This window comes from Choloepus didactylus, chromosome 12 (assembly GCF_015220235.1).
Source record: "Choloepus didactylus isolate mChoDid1 chromosome 12, mChoDid1.pri, whole genome shotgun sequence".
Taxonomy (NCBI): domain Eukaryota; kingdom Metazoa; phylum Chordata; class Mammalia; order Pilosa; family Megalonychidae; genus Choloepus; species Choloepus didactylus.
Window position 1 is genome coordinate 61,873,117 of NC_051318.1, and position 14,980 is coordinate 61,888,096.

Sequence of the window (14,980 nt, forward strand, 5' to 3'; positions counted from 1 at the left end):
TAAAGGAAATTGGACACAGAAAGGAAGCCAGAAGCTGGAAGTCAACAGAACCCAGGAGGGAAAGGAGAAGACACCACCAGGTGCATTGATAAAGGACAGAAAAGCCAAAGACACAAGGATTGCTGGCAGCCAGCCCAAGAGCACCACAGTTTTCAGGGAGAAAGCATGGCCTCTAATGCCTCAATTTTGGACTTCTTCTAGCTTCAAAACCGTGAGTCAATAAATTGCCATTGTTTAAGCCAACCCATTGTATGGTATTTGTTTTAACAGCCAGGGAACTAAAACAGCCCCTGCAACTAACACACAGTTAACATTTCCACATTTTTTAGGAGACTATTTGGGGAAAAAAAAGGAAAATAAAATACGCTTTGCTTTCAAATTTGTTATAAAGCCACTCTCTCTGGGCTTTAATGGTATTCTCAGGGCAATCACATATTCTGCCTTATTTATTAATGATTTCAAATATAACATAGAAATTAAACTTATCTAGTAACAGCTTGATATTACTAGTAAAAGTTTAGGTCTAGTTATTACTGGATGCAGAACAAGGATAACAAATAATTAAATGAGAAAATGAGAGCTTAAAAGCCTGGAAATTAGCAAAATGAATTTTAATAGAGATTTAATAAAAATAAAACAAACAAAAATGAAATGAAATGAAATAAATGGGAAAAAATGACATTTTATGTGGGTATTTAAAAAAAAATGAGTTTCAGAATGGGAGAAAATTTGGAAATCAAATATCTGGTAAGGGTTTAATATCCAGAATACATAAAGACAGTGACATCATCAGCTTGGCACCAGAAACAGCTACTGAAAACTTCTCTCCAGAGATTCAATGGAAAAAAGGACAATTCTGAATTGTTTGAAACTCTGGAGGAGGATACAGACTGGAGAAGGATCCTGCAAATGCCAAATTGAGGAAAGAGAAGAAATATCAGGTAGGAATCTTCCATCCCAGACCAGCTGGTCCTCTCCCTCCCCCTCACTCGGTCTCAGCATGAGAAAGGCACAGAATCAGCAGACAGGACCCCTCCCACCAGGGACACAGTCTATAAAATCTCTCACAGCAGTGAGACATACAGCCACTGTTTGAAGAACCAGGGGACACGGGAGGACATTTCAAGGCCCAGGTCAATGAGGGACAAAAGACTGAGAAAATGTGGACAGAGACTGTTTTCAGCCCTGGGTCTGAAAGCCCTTTCCCCACCCTTGACAAAAGTAGCAGCTGGTGGCCATTTCCTTGCCTTGGAGATGGCTGGAATACAGGGTCAGCTAAGGAACTACTGTGCCACAATGGAGCCTCACACTGAGCCAGATTCTGGCTGCCAAAGTGGGGGCATAGGAATTCTGCAGTTGCAGCGTACCTGTGTAGATGCAGCCTGTCCTCAGGGGCAAAGCAGCCTCTGAGGATGATTAAGTTACTGAACAGCACCATCTGCTGGACAGTCCGGAAGGTGCAAAGGAATTGAAAAACTTTTTAAAAGATGCTCCAGACCCTTTCTTAGGACCACAGGAGCTGGTCTACCTGCTCACACGGAAATCCAGCCCTGTTTTGGTGGAGAAATACGGAAGACCCAACTGTTAAAGCATGGCTCTAAAACAAACCCAGGTCTTGCTGGTCAGTGGAAAACAGAGCACCACTGGAAGCCTGCATATTTGTATTACCACACAGTGAACTTCCTGGGAGACCCAGTGCCTACCTCCCAATCCTGTGACAGGCCACGGTGGGTGCCTGATTTGGGGAGAAAGACTGGGGACCAGGGCCAATCTGACAACTGGCCAGTGAGAGAAAGAAAGAAAAGACAGAGATCAAAGACAACCAACAAAAAAACCCTAGGCAAAAGAGAGAAAACAACCTCCAGAATAAACTAATCAAGAAAATCAGATGCCTAGACAGCAAAAAAGCATGAGCCACACCAGGAAACACAAAGATATGGCCCAGTCAGAGATACAAACTAACACCACAACTAAGATTCAGGAGTTGAAACAACTAATTAAAGATATTCAAACAAATCTTCTAAATCAAGTCAACAAGGTGAAAGAAAATGTGACAAAGAGATAAAGGATATAAAGAAGACACTGGGTGACCATAAGGAAGAATTCATAAGCTTGAAAAAACAAATGGCAGAACTTATGAAAATGAAAGGCACAACAGAAGAGATGAAAAACACAATGGAGACATACAACAACAGACGTGGAAAGGCAGAAGAAAGGATTAGTGAACTAGAGGTCAGAACATCTGAAATCCTACACACAAAAGTACAGATAGGGAAAAGAATGGGAAAATACGAGCAGTGTCTCAGGTAAACTGAATGACAACATGAAGTGCATGAATATACGTGTTATAGATGTCCCAGAAAAGAAGAGAAGGGAACAGGGGCAGAGAGAATAATAGAGGAAATAATCAATGAAAATTTCCCATCTGTTATGAAAGACATAAAATTACAGGTCCAAGATGTGCCACATACCCCAAACAGAACTGATCCAAATAGGCCTACTCCAAGACACTTAATAATCAGATTTTCAAATGTTAAAAACAAAGAGAGAATTCTGAAACAGCAAGCGAAAAGTAATCTATCACATACAAAGGAAGCTAGATAAGACTAAGTGCAGATCTCTCAGCAGAAATCATGGAGGTGAGAAGGCAGTGGTATGATATATTCAAGATACTGAAAGAGAAAAACTGCCAATCAAGAATCCTGTATCTGGCAAAACTGTCTTTCAAAAATGAGGGAGAGTTCAAAATACTTTCAGATAAACAGACACTGAGAGAGTTCATGAACAGGAGACCTCCTCTACAAGAAATACTAACGGGAGTACTACAGACAAATAGGAAAAAAGAGTATAAGAAAGAGATTTGGAGAAGAGTGTAGAAATGAAGATATCAGGAATAGAAAGAGGGTAGAGATCGGGCATTTGATGCTGAAGGAGTATAGAATGTTCAAGAGGATTGACAGTATAGAACCAGAAGTGGATAGCACAATACTATGTGATGGTAGCACAATTGTAAGTACACTGAACAAAGATGTCTGTGAGTACAGTTGAAAGAGGAAGTTTAGGGATCTGTATGATACCAGAAGGAAAGATAGAAGATAACTGAGACTGTATAACTTACTGAAATCTAGAGTGGTCAATGATTGTGATTTAATGTACAAATATAAGACTGTTTTTTCATGAGGGAGAACAAATGAATGTCAACTTTGCAAGATGTGGAAAATGGGATGGTATTGGGGAAAAACACAATCAATTCAAACATGCTTCCATTAATTGTAACAAAGACAATATACCAAAGCTAAATGTCCACAAAAGGGGGATATAAGGGAGGGGTATGAGATTCTTGGCATTGGTGTTGTTGTCTGGCCTTTTTATTGTATTTTATTTTATTTTTACTTTACTTTTTTTTTGTCATCTTTTTTTTTTTCTTCTCTTCCTCTTTCTTTGCAAAAGAAATGGAAATGTCCTCATGTAGAGTGTAGTGATGAATGGATAACTGTGATTATACTTGTGTGCCAGTGTGGATATATAATGTCCCCCCAAAAGCCATGTTCTTTAATGAAATCTTGTGGGGACAGATTTCTTAGTCTTTTGACCAGGGTGGAACCTTTTGATTGAGTGTTTCCATGGAGATGTGACTCACTCAACTGCGGGTGATACTTTTGATTAGATTATTTCCATGGAGGTGTGTGGCCCTGCCCATTCAGGGTGGGTCCTGATTGGTTCACTGGAGTATTTAAGAGAGAAGCTAAGAGCCGACACAGACCCAGATGCTTGCAGACACTTGGACATGCTTGGAGATGCTAAGCTAAGAGATGAAGCCTAGAGTTTGTCCCAGAGAATCTAAGGGAGGAGAAAATGCCCCAAGAGAAGCTGAGAGAAACATTTTGGAGAAAGCCATTTTGGAACACAACCCGAGAGCAGACACCAGCCACATGCCTTCCCAGCTGACAGAGGTGTTCCAGATACCATTGGCCATTCTTCATTGAAGGTATCCTCTTGTTGATGCCTTAGTGTGGATGATTTTATTGTCTTAGAACTGTAAATTTGTAACCAAATAAAGCCCCTTTATAAAAGCCGATCCATTTCTGGTATTTTGCATAATGGCAGCATTAGCAAACTGGAACAACAGGGAACCACTGATTGTTTCCTTAGGAGGGAATGTATGGTGTGTGAATAAAACTTTTAAAAAAAAAAAAAAAAAAAAGAATACAGAAGGAACTCTTGAACTCTTACAAATCAACAAAAAAAAGACCAAAAAAAAAAAAATTTTTAAATGGGCAAAGAACTTGAATAGACATTTCTATTGTCTATTATTGAGTAATAGATACACAAATGGCAAATGAGCACATGAAAAGATGCTCAACATTCTTAGCCATTAGGGAAATCCAAGTCAAAACCATAATGATATTTCTTTCTAATTCTATGCTAGTCTACTTCAAAGGAAGTATCATTCAAAACAACATAGTAATAGCCCACTGTACTCAACACAGATTATTAAGTGTGGAATATGGTATCAGTTTGTGAGTTGTATTTTATGAAATACAATGACAGAAGGAGGAGCAAAAGAAGGTGAGCAAGAATGATGATGTTTTGGAAGACATCACAGCTGGAGAATCTGGGCATGTACAGGGAGGACTTAAGCTTACTGTTCCCAGATATTTGTAGTAACATTACTGATGAGCAATTAGATTTACTCTATATGGTTTCAATGAAAGGACTGACAGACAATTGGAGAAAGTCACAGGAAAGCAGATTTTATCTCTATAAAAATAAATATAATTCTTATAATATTATATATTATACTCATTATCATAGTAAAAAATTAAATGACCTTACAAGATAGACTACTACTCACTGAAATATTCAGGCAAAGTATTCATGACCACGTTAAAGACAATTTTGAGAGGACTTTCTGGAGCAGCAAAGCAGCTAGATAAAATCTATTCATTCTTTCATTCAATAAACAGTTGAGAGTCCCCCGTTGGTCCAGGCACCATTCTTGGAACTGCAAACAATGTCCTTGATCTCATGGAACTTACATTCCCATGGTATGACACAGGAAAAACAAGTAAACACATAAACAAACAAGATTATTTCACAGGGTGATAAATACTATGAAGAAAATAAAACAAGACACAGTGACAGTACAGATTTGGGAAGATACTTCAGCTAAGTAGTCAAGGAACAACTCATGAGGAGGACTCTGAGACGAGCCATAAATAACAAGAAAGAAGCAGCCATAAGACAACCTGGAGCAGAATGATTCAGGCAAAGGATGAGCAAGTGCGAAGACTGTGAAGCAGGAAGAGCTTTGGTATTTGAGGACTCCACCACAGCATGAGGGGACAGAGGTGGGAGAAGTCAGAGACATGGGCAGTACCTCCTTGTAAGGCCAAGGTAAGAAGCTTAAATTCTTTTCTAAGGACAAGCAATGGAAGACTACTAGAGTATTGTGAATAGGGGAGTCACAAGATGTGATTTGCATTTTTATAAGACCACTTTGGGTATACATAGAGAATAGATTTTAGGAAGGCAAAAAGAAAAGTATAAAAACCAGTTAGGAAGCTACTGCACCTGTCCAAGGTAAGGATGATAGTGGTTGAGCTGAGGTAGCAGAAATGGAGAAAATGGTCAGATTAGGGATATACTTTGAATAGAGAGTCTACAAGAGGTGGAGTTAAATTGGATCTAAGGAGTGAAGGCAAGAAAAGAATATTAAAAATAGCTACATTCATGGAGCATATACTTTACATGTAATAACTTATTTAATCCTGACAACAATTTTATGAGCTTGAAGAGATTATTAGAAATTAAGAAGCTTGGGACAAGAAGTTTAGGTCCATGGTCTCAAAGCTGGTAGATGGCAGAGAAGAGATTCAAACCCAAGAAATCACATCAATTACATTATGGCCTCTCCAAAACAGCATAGTGGTGAAAAGAGTCAACAACATTGACTTGAGCTCTGGATACAGAGCAGTGCCCTTGGAAGACTGGGGAAGAAATGGGTTTGGGAGAGAGGTGGGAAGATGTAAATTCAGATTTCTGTTATGTCCATGTTAGGTTTGAGGTATCTATAGGACAGCCAGACAGAAATGTCAAAGGGGTAGTTAAATACACAGGTTTCCAATTAGGTAGAGAAGTCAGGGCTTAGAGAAATGTGGAGATCAACTACGCAACAATCAATGGTATTAAAGTTATACAACACAAACATCACTAGGGAGAGAATATGGATAGCAAAGATTAGAAGTCTAGGAATAAACTCTCAGAAGCTCCTTAAAAGTTGGGAAGGAGATGATCTAGCAAAGGAGAATTTAGGAAGCAGCCAGGAAACATGGAGGAAAATCAGAATTAGGTGACTTTACCAAACGCTGTTGAGATGTTAATAAATATCATGACAGAAAAGTGACCACTGGATTTGGCAAAATGGAGGTTGCTAGTAAACTTGACAAGAGCAGTGATTGTGGAATGGTGGGACAGAAGCAAACTAGATAGGAACAAATACAAGCTAGGCAGGAGTGAATACATCTAGGTAAGGGTGAATTCAGAAGAGACTAAGAGATGAGAAAGTAGGGACATCAGCTATGGACAATCTTTGTGGAAAGTTTACAAAGAAAGGAAGAAAGATGAGATGGAAGCTAGAAGGGGACAGGGTAATACAGGTGCTTTCCTTAAGATAGGATCCACAAATTAGAGAATATTTACATGTTCATGATAATAATCCAGCAGATCACTACTAACTTTTTTTTGAACTCTAAGCATCCAGGCTAAATAGAGTAGTCATGTTAAAGTGAATTTACTTCCCTTTGGATATTATGCTAGAAAATATTTTGCCTCCTCAATAAAATCATAATTAATAATATTTCAAGGATTTCTATATAAAAATAATTGGGTCTAAAACATAATATTTTAAACTTATACAGTATTGCTGTGCTATAGTCAAATCACAAAAAACAATCAAGATAAAAATCCAATAAGGTCATAAGAAGTGATTCACTTTTTAAAGTTACAATTCTTTTTTTTTAAGTTATAATTATTTTAAATTATAATTCTAAATGCTAAATTATCTATAACTTTCCATCAGCTTCAAGCTGATTTTACCCTTCTAAATACATATTTGCCACTACATAAGGCAGAGCTTAAAATTTTTAAATAAATTTTCTATCAGTAAATTGATTTTATTCTAGATATGTCCTGCCTGTAGCATGACAAAATATCCTTAGAAGGAGGTGAGAGCATACTAACCAACAAAAGAAATCACTACTTAACACATCTACTGAGACATAGATTACTATTTAATGTCTAACAATTGATAATGATCAGCATATAGTAGACATATGTTGATCATTTTTATACAACACTAGGCATTATCAGAGCATAAGACAGTATTTGCTCAAATTAAGAGAACAATAATAACACATACAACTACCAGATGGTGACAGAGTGGAGTCAAGATCAAGTAAGTCTACAATTCCATTAAGCTGAGGAAGTAAGATAGAATGGGGATGAATATTGTGCTTGGATTAATAAATCTGTGGTTTAATTTATTAATTCTCCAAATTTTAAGTCAATTACTTTCTTATATTTTATTCTTGGTTCTGCCACTAGTACATACAGAGTAAAGAAAGGACCTCAAAAATAATGGTTAAAACTAACTACTTTTTACATGTGCCCAGTCTCCTGAGCTTTTTAAAAGTACATTATTTCTTTAATAAATAAATTTAAAACAAACTGAACCACCACTAAAGTATGCCAGACAAAGGAAAGAATCAGGTACTAACTAACATCTTTTCTCTGTTTAAGTCACCTCAGAAAGACTTCCTGTCACCATCCAAACTATTTATTAAGTTTTCCCTACTGGTCTCCATCACAGTACTCTGTTTATTTTTTTCATTGCACTTATAACAATTGCTAATTAGTTGTTTGTTTGCTTGTTTATTGTCTGTCTTCCCCCACTGGATTGAAAAGCAAAAAATCAGGTATGTTTTAATCACCAATGTACACCTATGTAGTGATCAAACACAGGGTACTATAAAAGGAACTCAAATATATTATTTAATTAATGTGAATGACTAAATGTGTTTCATAGTCTATCAAGATCACCTGGAAACAAGATCCAATGACAGCCAAATCACAGAAAATAACTTTCCAGTTATACAAGCTTATATCTCATTAAAACAAAGAATATAATCTAAAAATAGTGTTGTTCTTTAGTCTGTCGATATGGTAAATTATATTGACTGATTTTTGAATGGCGAACCAGCCTTGCAATACCAGGACGAATGCCTTCCAATACCAAAATAAACTGCACTTGGTTATTGTATATTAATCTTTATATACCACAGGATTCTCTTTGTTAACATTGAGGGTTTTTACATTCTTATTCATGAGTGTTATTGGGCTGCAGTGTTCCTTATAATGTCCTTATCTAGTTTTGGTATCAGTGTATACCGGTCTCATAAAATAGGGTGTGAATTGTTCTCTTCTATATTCTGGAAGAGTTTATGTACAATAAATATTATTTCTTCCTTAAATGATTATCTCAACAGAAAGGGGGGAAAAAAGCATTTTAAAAAATTCAACATTGATTCATAATAAAAATTCACAGCAAATTAGGAAAAGAAGGGAACTTCCTTAGCCTGATAGAGAGCATTTACCAAAAACCTATAATTAACATTATACTTAATGGTGAAAAAGCAAATGTTTTCCCCCTAAGATCAGGAACAAGACAAGAATGTTCTTTCTTACCACTCCTATTCAAACTTGTATTGAAAGCTTAACCAGTGCAATAAGGTAAGAAACATAAATAAAAAGCAGATTGGAAAGGAAGAAATACAACTTTCTATTCACTAACAACATGAGTATCTATAGAGAAAATCAAAAGAAAGTTTAAAAAAAAAAAAAAAAAAGCCAGAGAACTGATAAGTAAATTTAGCAAGGTAGCAGGATACAAAGTCAACATACAAAATCAATTGTATTTCTATATAAAGCAATGAACAATCAGAAATTGAAATTTTAAAAACAGTAGCATTCATAACACCAAAAATCATCAAATACTTAGGTATAAATCTAATAAAATATGTGTAAGATCTGTATGCTTTAATACTGAAACTACAAAACACTGATGAAAGAAATCAAAGAAGTTTTAATGGAGAGATGTACTATCTTCATGGATTGCAAGACAATATTAAGATGTCAATACTCCCCAAAGTATATCTATAGAATAAATGCATTCACCATCAAAATCACAGCAGGATTTTTAAAGAAATCGAAAAGTTGATTCTAAAATTTATATGGAAAGATTAAGTAAGTACAATAGCCTAAACTATTTTAATCTTTGAAGAGTAAAGTTGAAGGATACAAGATATTTGATTTTAACACTTGCTATAAAAACTACAGTAATCACAACAGTATGGTACTGGCAAAACAGACACACAGATCAATAGAACAGAATAGAGGAAAACAGACCCCAAGATACACGGTCAACCAAGCTTTCACAAAGGTGTAAAAGTAGTTTTGGATTAGATCTGAGAGAAATATGCTCACGTCCTGAGGCACTAAATCAGAAATTGTAAATACTGATTTCTACAATCTGAACAATCTGAAGATTTCTCCTTCTTGACAAAGGCAACAAAATGTGTTACGGAAAAAAAAGAACAGTGAATTTCAAAGCAGGAAAAGAAAAAAAGAAAATTAATAGGAAAAGGTGCCATAAGAATAATATAAAAGATATATGTTGAATTTGAAGTTTTGCACAGTTCTAGATCATTAAAGAGATAACAGTTGGAAGAAAAATAGTAATTTCAAAAACATTTAAGAAAACTGAATAAGAAGGTGAAGGGTATGCTGCTACCATTAAGATATAGCATTTCTATTAACTTTCCTTATATAAGGAATTTGCTAGAAGCTTTGAGAGCCAAATTTAAGTTTTTAAGTACATGATGAATCTTTATTTCTTAGTGAGAAGGAGGATTATGATACACTAAGAAGGTAGTAAAAAGTAAAAGAGCAGTTTAGAATGGAAAACAGGAAAAGACACATTTGGGCAAATCAAAAATTTATACCTGGGAGTCCTTACTGTTCCTTTAATAGAGTGGCTAGGAGATGTACCCTCGTTCTCTCACCAAACCCTAACCTCTAATACCCAACTTACGGGTTGTAAGTGTCAAAGAATGGGAACTATTATATTGGGCTTTCTAAGGTGTAAATCAACTAAATTTCCAGTTTTAAAACACTGGGAGGGAAAGGGGGCGTGACAGGTTAAGAGAAGTGACTTGATGGGACAAGAGAAGATGATTGGAAGATGATTTCATAGTGCAGGCGGCGGATGAAATTACAAGGATTGAGTGGGCGAGTTACAAAGCTTGGAGTCAGGAAGTGTAGGTAAATTAGTCATCCAGAAGGTAGAGGGGAAGGAAAAACATGGAATCTGCACTAGCAGGGGGCAAAACGAAGAGGGAAGAGAATTAGTGATAACAGGATGAACAGCCCTCAAGTCTCGCACCCCAAAGCCCCAGGAAACTGGGATGACTGGGAAATGGGACCAGGGGAAGGGCTGAAACAGCTGGGAGCATCTCCAGGAGCCCAGATGGAAGGCAGACAGCCGTCAAAGAGGCGGACCCGCCCCAAGCAGAACAAGAGGAGCCCGTACGGAATTAAATCTCAGACACCTAGGAAGCGTGGAGATGGAGGCGGGCAGGGAAGCTGACCCAGCAGGCAGAAAGGACTCCGGGGTCCCGAGCGACAGACACCTCACTCACCTGGTTGGTGACCTGAAAATGAAACAGAGAACACGAATTAGAGATAAACTGCCCTTTTGTAGCTGCAGCAGCAGCCCGGCTCTTTAAACCCCAACCAGCGGTTCCAGGCCCTAACCCAAACCGCGCTCACCTCGGGATTAGCCTCCAGCGGCAGCCAGCGCTGACCTTCCATGGCCGCTCGGTCCAGCCCCTCTCCAATTCTGACAGCAGCCGCCGCCGTCGCCGCAGCCACCGCTTCCGCCCCCGCGCGCCTTGACCTGGCACCGTCCAACCCACCGCCCCGGGAGGGGTGTCGAAGGACAAAGAAAAGATTGGCAACCCTAATCTCTTCCTTTCTCCTTGCCCAGCTATATTTCAAGCGTAATATTTTAAATTAAGGTCCGGTCGAGGAGAAAAAGAACGGGAGTCACCACCGTACTACAGGAAGAAAGAGATTCTGAATCTGCGACCCGCTCCCCTCACGCTTGGACTCTCCTTATCCAAGCCCAGAGCTCGCCTCTACGCGTGCGCTACCCGGTGGTGCGGAGCCGCGTGTTCGCCAGCACCTTCCCATTCCTGCAGCGTCAGCCGAAGGCGCTAGGGGGCGTGCAGCCGAGTCCCATCCTGCGAGGGAGGGACAGGGCCGGGTCGCTGCCCTCCGAAAGGCAGCAAGGTTAGAAGGCGCCAAAGAGGGAGTTTTGTGCCAGTCGCTCTTTTGTCAGGGTGCAGAAATGATGTGTGGACCTCAGCTATTGCAGAGTGGGGTGCATTTCTATATATCTAGTTAATTCAGTTTGAACAAAAATGTCGAGTACCTACTATGAATCAGATTCTACTATGTGTTGGGGACACAAAGCTAAGCGTAGAGGTGAACACGAGAAGGAAGAATCACAATAAAGTCTGATAAGTATATAGTAGTGGTAAGCATGAGGTGTAGTAGAACTATCGAGAAGTGTAGGTAAAGGAGGAGGGGAGTGTCCAGAAGGCTTCCTGAAGAAGGTAGATACATGTTTTCACCCCTTAAGAGACACCAGACATTAACCAGGCAGAAAGGAGGATGCTTTAAAGAAGGGAGTATGCATTGTGATTGCAGAGCTGAAATAAGCAGGAGCAACTGGATCAAAGGCTTCATCCTGAAAAACAGGGGAAACACTGAAGGATTTTAAGCAGGATTTTCATATCTTGCCTACACGAGACTGTAATTTGCATGAGGCCAGGGCCAGTGTCTTATTCCCTTCTTCCCCCCTCCTCCTTTTCCTCCTTCTTCACCTTGTTTCTCCAAGGCCTAACGAGTGCCAGATACATAGTAGATGCTCAATAAATATTTGAGGAACAAATGGTATAATCAGATATAAAGAAACAAAATTTGTCAATAACGTGAAAAATTTACAAGAAAGAAATTAGGAGAGACTTCATTAAACCAATGGCCATGGAGATGAAGAAGCTGGCACAAATAAAAGAGATAAGGAAGTACCCCTTTGATGAGTCATTGATGACTTCAGGGATCTGGCATAGGGAACTGAGTGCATATTGCCACTCTGTTCCCAATAGAAGGAATTTAGAAAGAGGAGCAGTTAGGGAGTGGGCAAAGAAAAATTTTTATCATGCTGAGCTTGCTTTTCTTAGGGAACTTCCAACTCTCCCACCCATTTCTTTTGGATACTGTTCTTTCACTTTAGAAGGATTTCCAATCTCTTGAATCTTCCTTCTCTTTTGACTCCTCTTTCTTTTCCACTTTTCATATCCAACATAGCCTAACACTTCAAACACTTTTCTGCCAAATTCTTCAATTCCCTTGCACTTAAAGTTTTAAAGGATACTGCCAAATTGCTTTCAAATTTACACTCCCATTGAAGGCCCTTTTGACAACACTTTATCCAGAAAAAGGCATTTTAATGCGTCAGAAAAAATAATTTTTAAATTTATACATTCTACACATACAAATGCACCCTGCCTTATAAGTTTATAAGATCCTGATAATTTAATATTGGGGGGAAGGGATATCCTTGGGAAATGTATGTAAGGTTTGGAAGAATTGAGAGAAAACCAAATTGGTCTGCATGAGAAAGGAGAAAATAAGGTAAGAGAGAGAATATCCAGGCAGTGATCCCAGAACTTGGTGAGATTTAGACGCTGCGTGAAGAAAGGTCTAGGAAAGGATACCCAAAAAGGGAAACTCAGTGGCTGACCACACAACAAAGAAAATATCTCTTTAAAATTCCTCATGAAATTCTTCTGCTAGTGTGGGTAAAGCTGTAGGAGCAACTGCCAGAAGCAACCTGACTTCTACCATCTTCCTGCTTTGCCTGAGTACCTCCATCGGTACTGTGGAGTTCCAGACATGTTCCTCCAGCTTTGCATATAGCAGCAACTCTAGCCCCTGCCTGGAACCCAGCATGCAAGAGAGTCTAATAGTTTTAAATAGTAGCTTTTCCATGATTTTAAAACTTACTATAAAATTACAGTATTCAAAACTGTGTGTAACTGGTATAAGGATAAGCACATAGACCAAATACAATTGTGAATCCAGAGACAAACCCTTGCATCTACAGCCACTTGATTTTCAACTAGTGTGCCAAGTCCATTCAATGGGTTAATAATAGTCTCTTCAACAAATGGTGCTGGGAAAACTGACTATCCGTATGTAAAAAAAAAAAAAATGTAGTTGTACCTCTATCTTATACAATATACAAAAAATAACTCAGTGTTGCTTGAGGACCTAAATACGAGCTAAAACCATAAAACTCAGGAGAAAATATAGATGAAAATCTCCAGGACCTTGATTTGGCAATGGATTCCTAGATATAACAAAAGAATGAGCAACAACAAAAAAAGAGATAAAATGAACATCATCAAAATTAAAAATCGTTGTGCCTCACTAATACAAGTTTACAAACTGATAGTTTGTCTCCATGAGTATTCCCATACCCAAATCATAGTATAATATTTTTATAGACATTGAAAATGGCATTTAAATGGCATTTAAACTGTTTGTATACAGCCAGCAATTCCTATAATTCAAAAGACATGTTGAACTACTATGACCAAGTTCATACAGACATGTGCAAAAACAGTTGTCACAACTGTGGCCTGGCTGGCCATCAGTGTAAGAAGCCACCTGATGTAAAGAGCAGTACAATTCCTTGAGATGTTACATGTGAAAAAATACGCATTTCAGAATTGATCAAATTTGGAATTTGTACTACACCTAACAATCGGGTAAGTTTGTCATCACAGTCATGATTAGCCCAAGGAATTCTCCAGACACAGGCCCACCAAGCAGTCTCTAGGCTATGGGAATCAGTCTCTCACTATACCTGTAACTCATTCATGGCACACCACCTTGACTATTCCCTATCTTATATTATTTATCTTAATAGCATTATGTCCAAGAAGTCTTCCTGCTGCATGTGTAAATACTCTGTACAGTCTTCCCTACACTGCAGTGCCAAACTACCATCCTAAAACATAGCCTTTTTACCATGCTCAAGAACATAAAAAAGCCATACATAAATTGCCCTAATCTGTCCTCAGTCTCCACTTGATCAGAAATCATGACTACCATAATCCAGCTGTGCTTCTGTGAGCCAGACACTTAACCTATTGGATTTCAGTTTTTTCGTTTTTTAAATAAGAGGTTCTGTAAGGTCTCTTCAAACCAAAGGTTGAAAACATGTATCTTGTGGGATTCAGGTAAATGTATGAATTGACTAGATGAAACGCAAGAAGGGATGGGGAACCGTGGCAAATTGGAGCATTTAAAACCTATCTAAACACATACACACTCCGAGTTTCTGATTTACTGTGTGTTTTTCTCTTCTTTGTGTGTGTGTGTGTGTGTGTGTGTGTGTGCTTTGTCTTAAATATGTGGGCAGGCCAGATTTGAACCAAAGGCTAAGAGTTTGTGAACTCTGCTTTAAGCTCTAAAACCTCTATGATTCTAGTATCAGTGTCCATGTAATTCCCAGTTCTGCATCTTTGCTTATGCTGCCCATTGATCACTGCCACTACCCACCCATCCCCCCCAATCACATACGCACACACACACAAACACACAATCACATACACACACAATCACACATATTCTTGAATAGCCTGAAATACAAATAGAACATTCAATCAACACAAGGCAGCTGTGAAGGATATAGTTGCAGGTACACTGGGCGTTTGAAGGGATATTTTGATATTAGATTGCACACTATATATTAAAACTAGACAGTTTGAAGTTTTAGCTTGGTGATGTC

The 14,980-nt window shown here is 38.3% G+C and overlaps 1 protein-coding gene across 2 annotated transcripts in view; it reads right to left on the reverse strand.

The window, feature by feature from the left end:
- Window positions 1-10,997, reverse strand: part of UCHL3 (ubiquitin C-terminal hydrolase L3) — a 65,630-nt gene extending 54,633 nt beyond the window's left edge. The window contains exons 1-2 of one of the 2 annotated variants that reach the window (XM_037800482.1): window positions 10,888-10,997; window positions 10,758-10,769 (exon numbers count right to left, since the gene is read on the reverse strand). In XM_037800482.1, the coding sequence (XP_037656410.1) occupies window positions 10,758-10,769; window positions 10,888-10,929 (54 nt within the window). In that variant the 5' untranslated portion in view covers window positions 10,930-10,997. Of the gene's footprint in view, window positions 1-10,667; window positions 10,705-10,757; window positions 10,770-10,887 lie in introns of those variants that run through there. The other variant, XM_037800483.1, reaches the window with a different exon arrangement.
- Window positions 10,998-14,980: the final 3,983 nt, after the last annotated feature.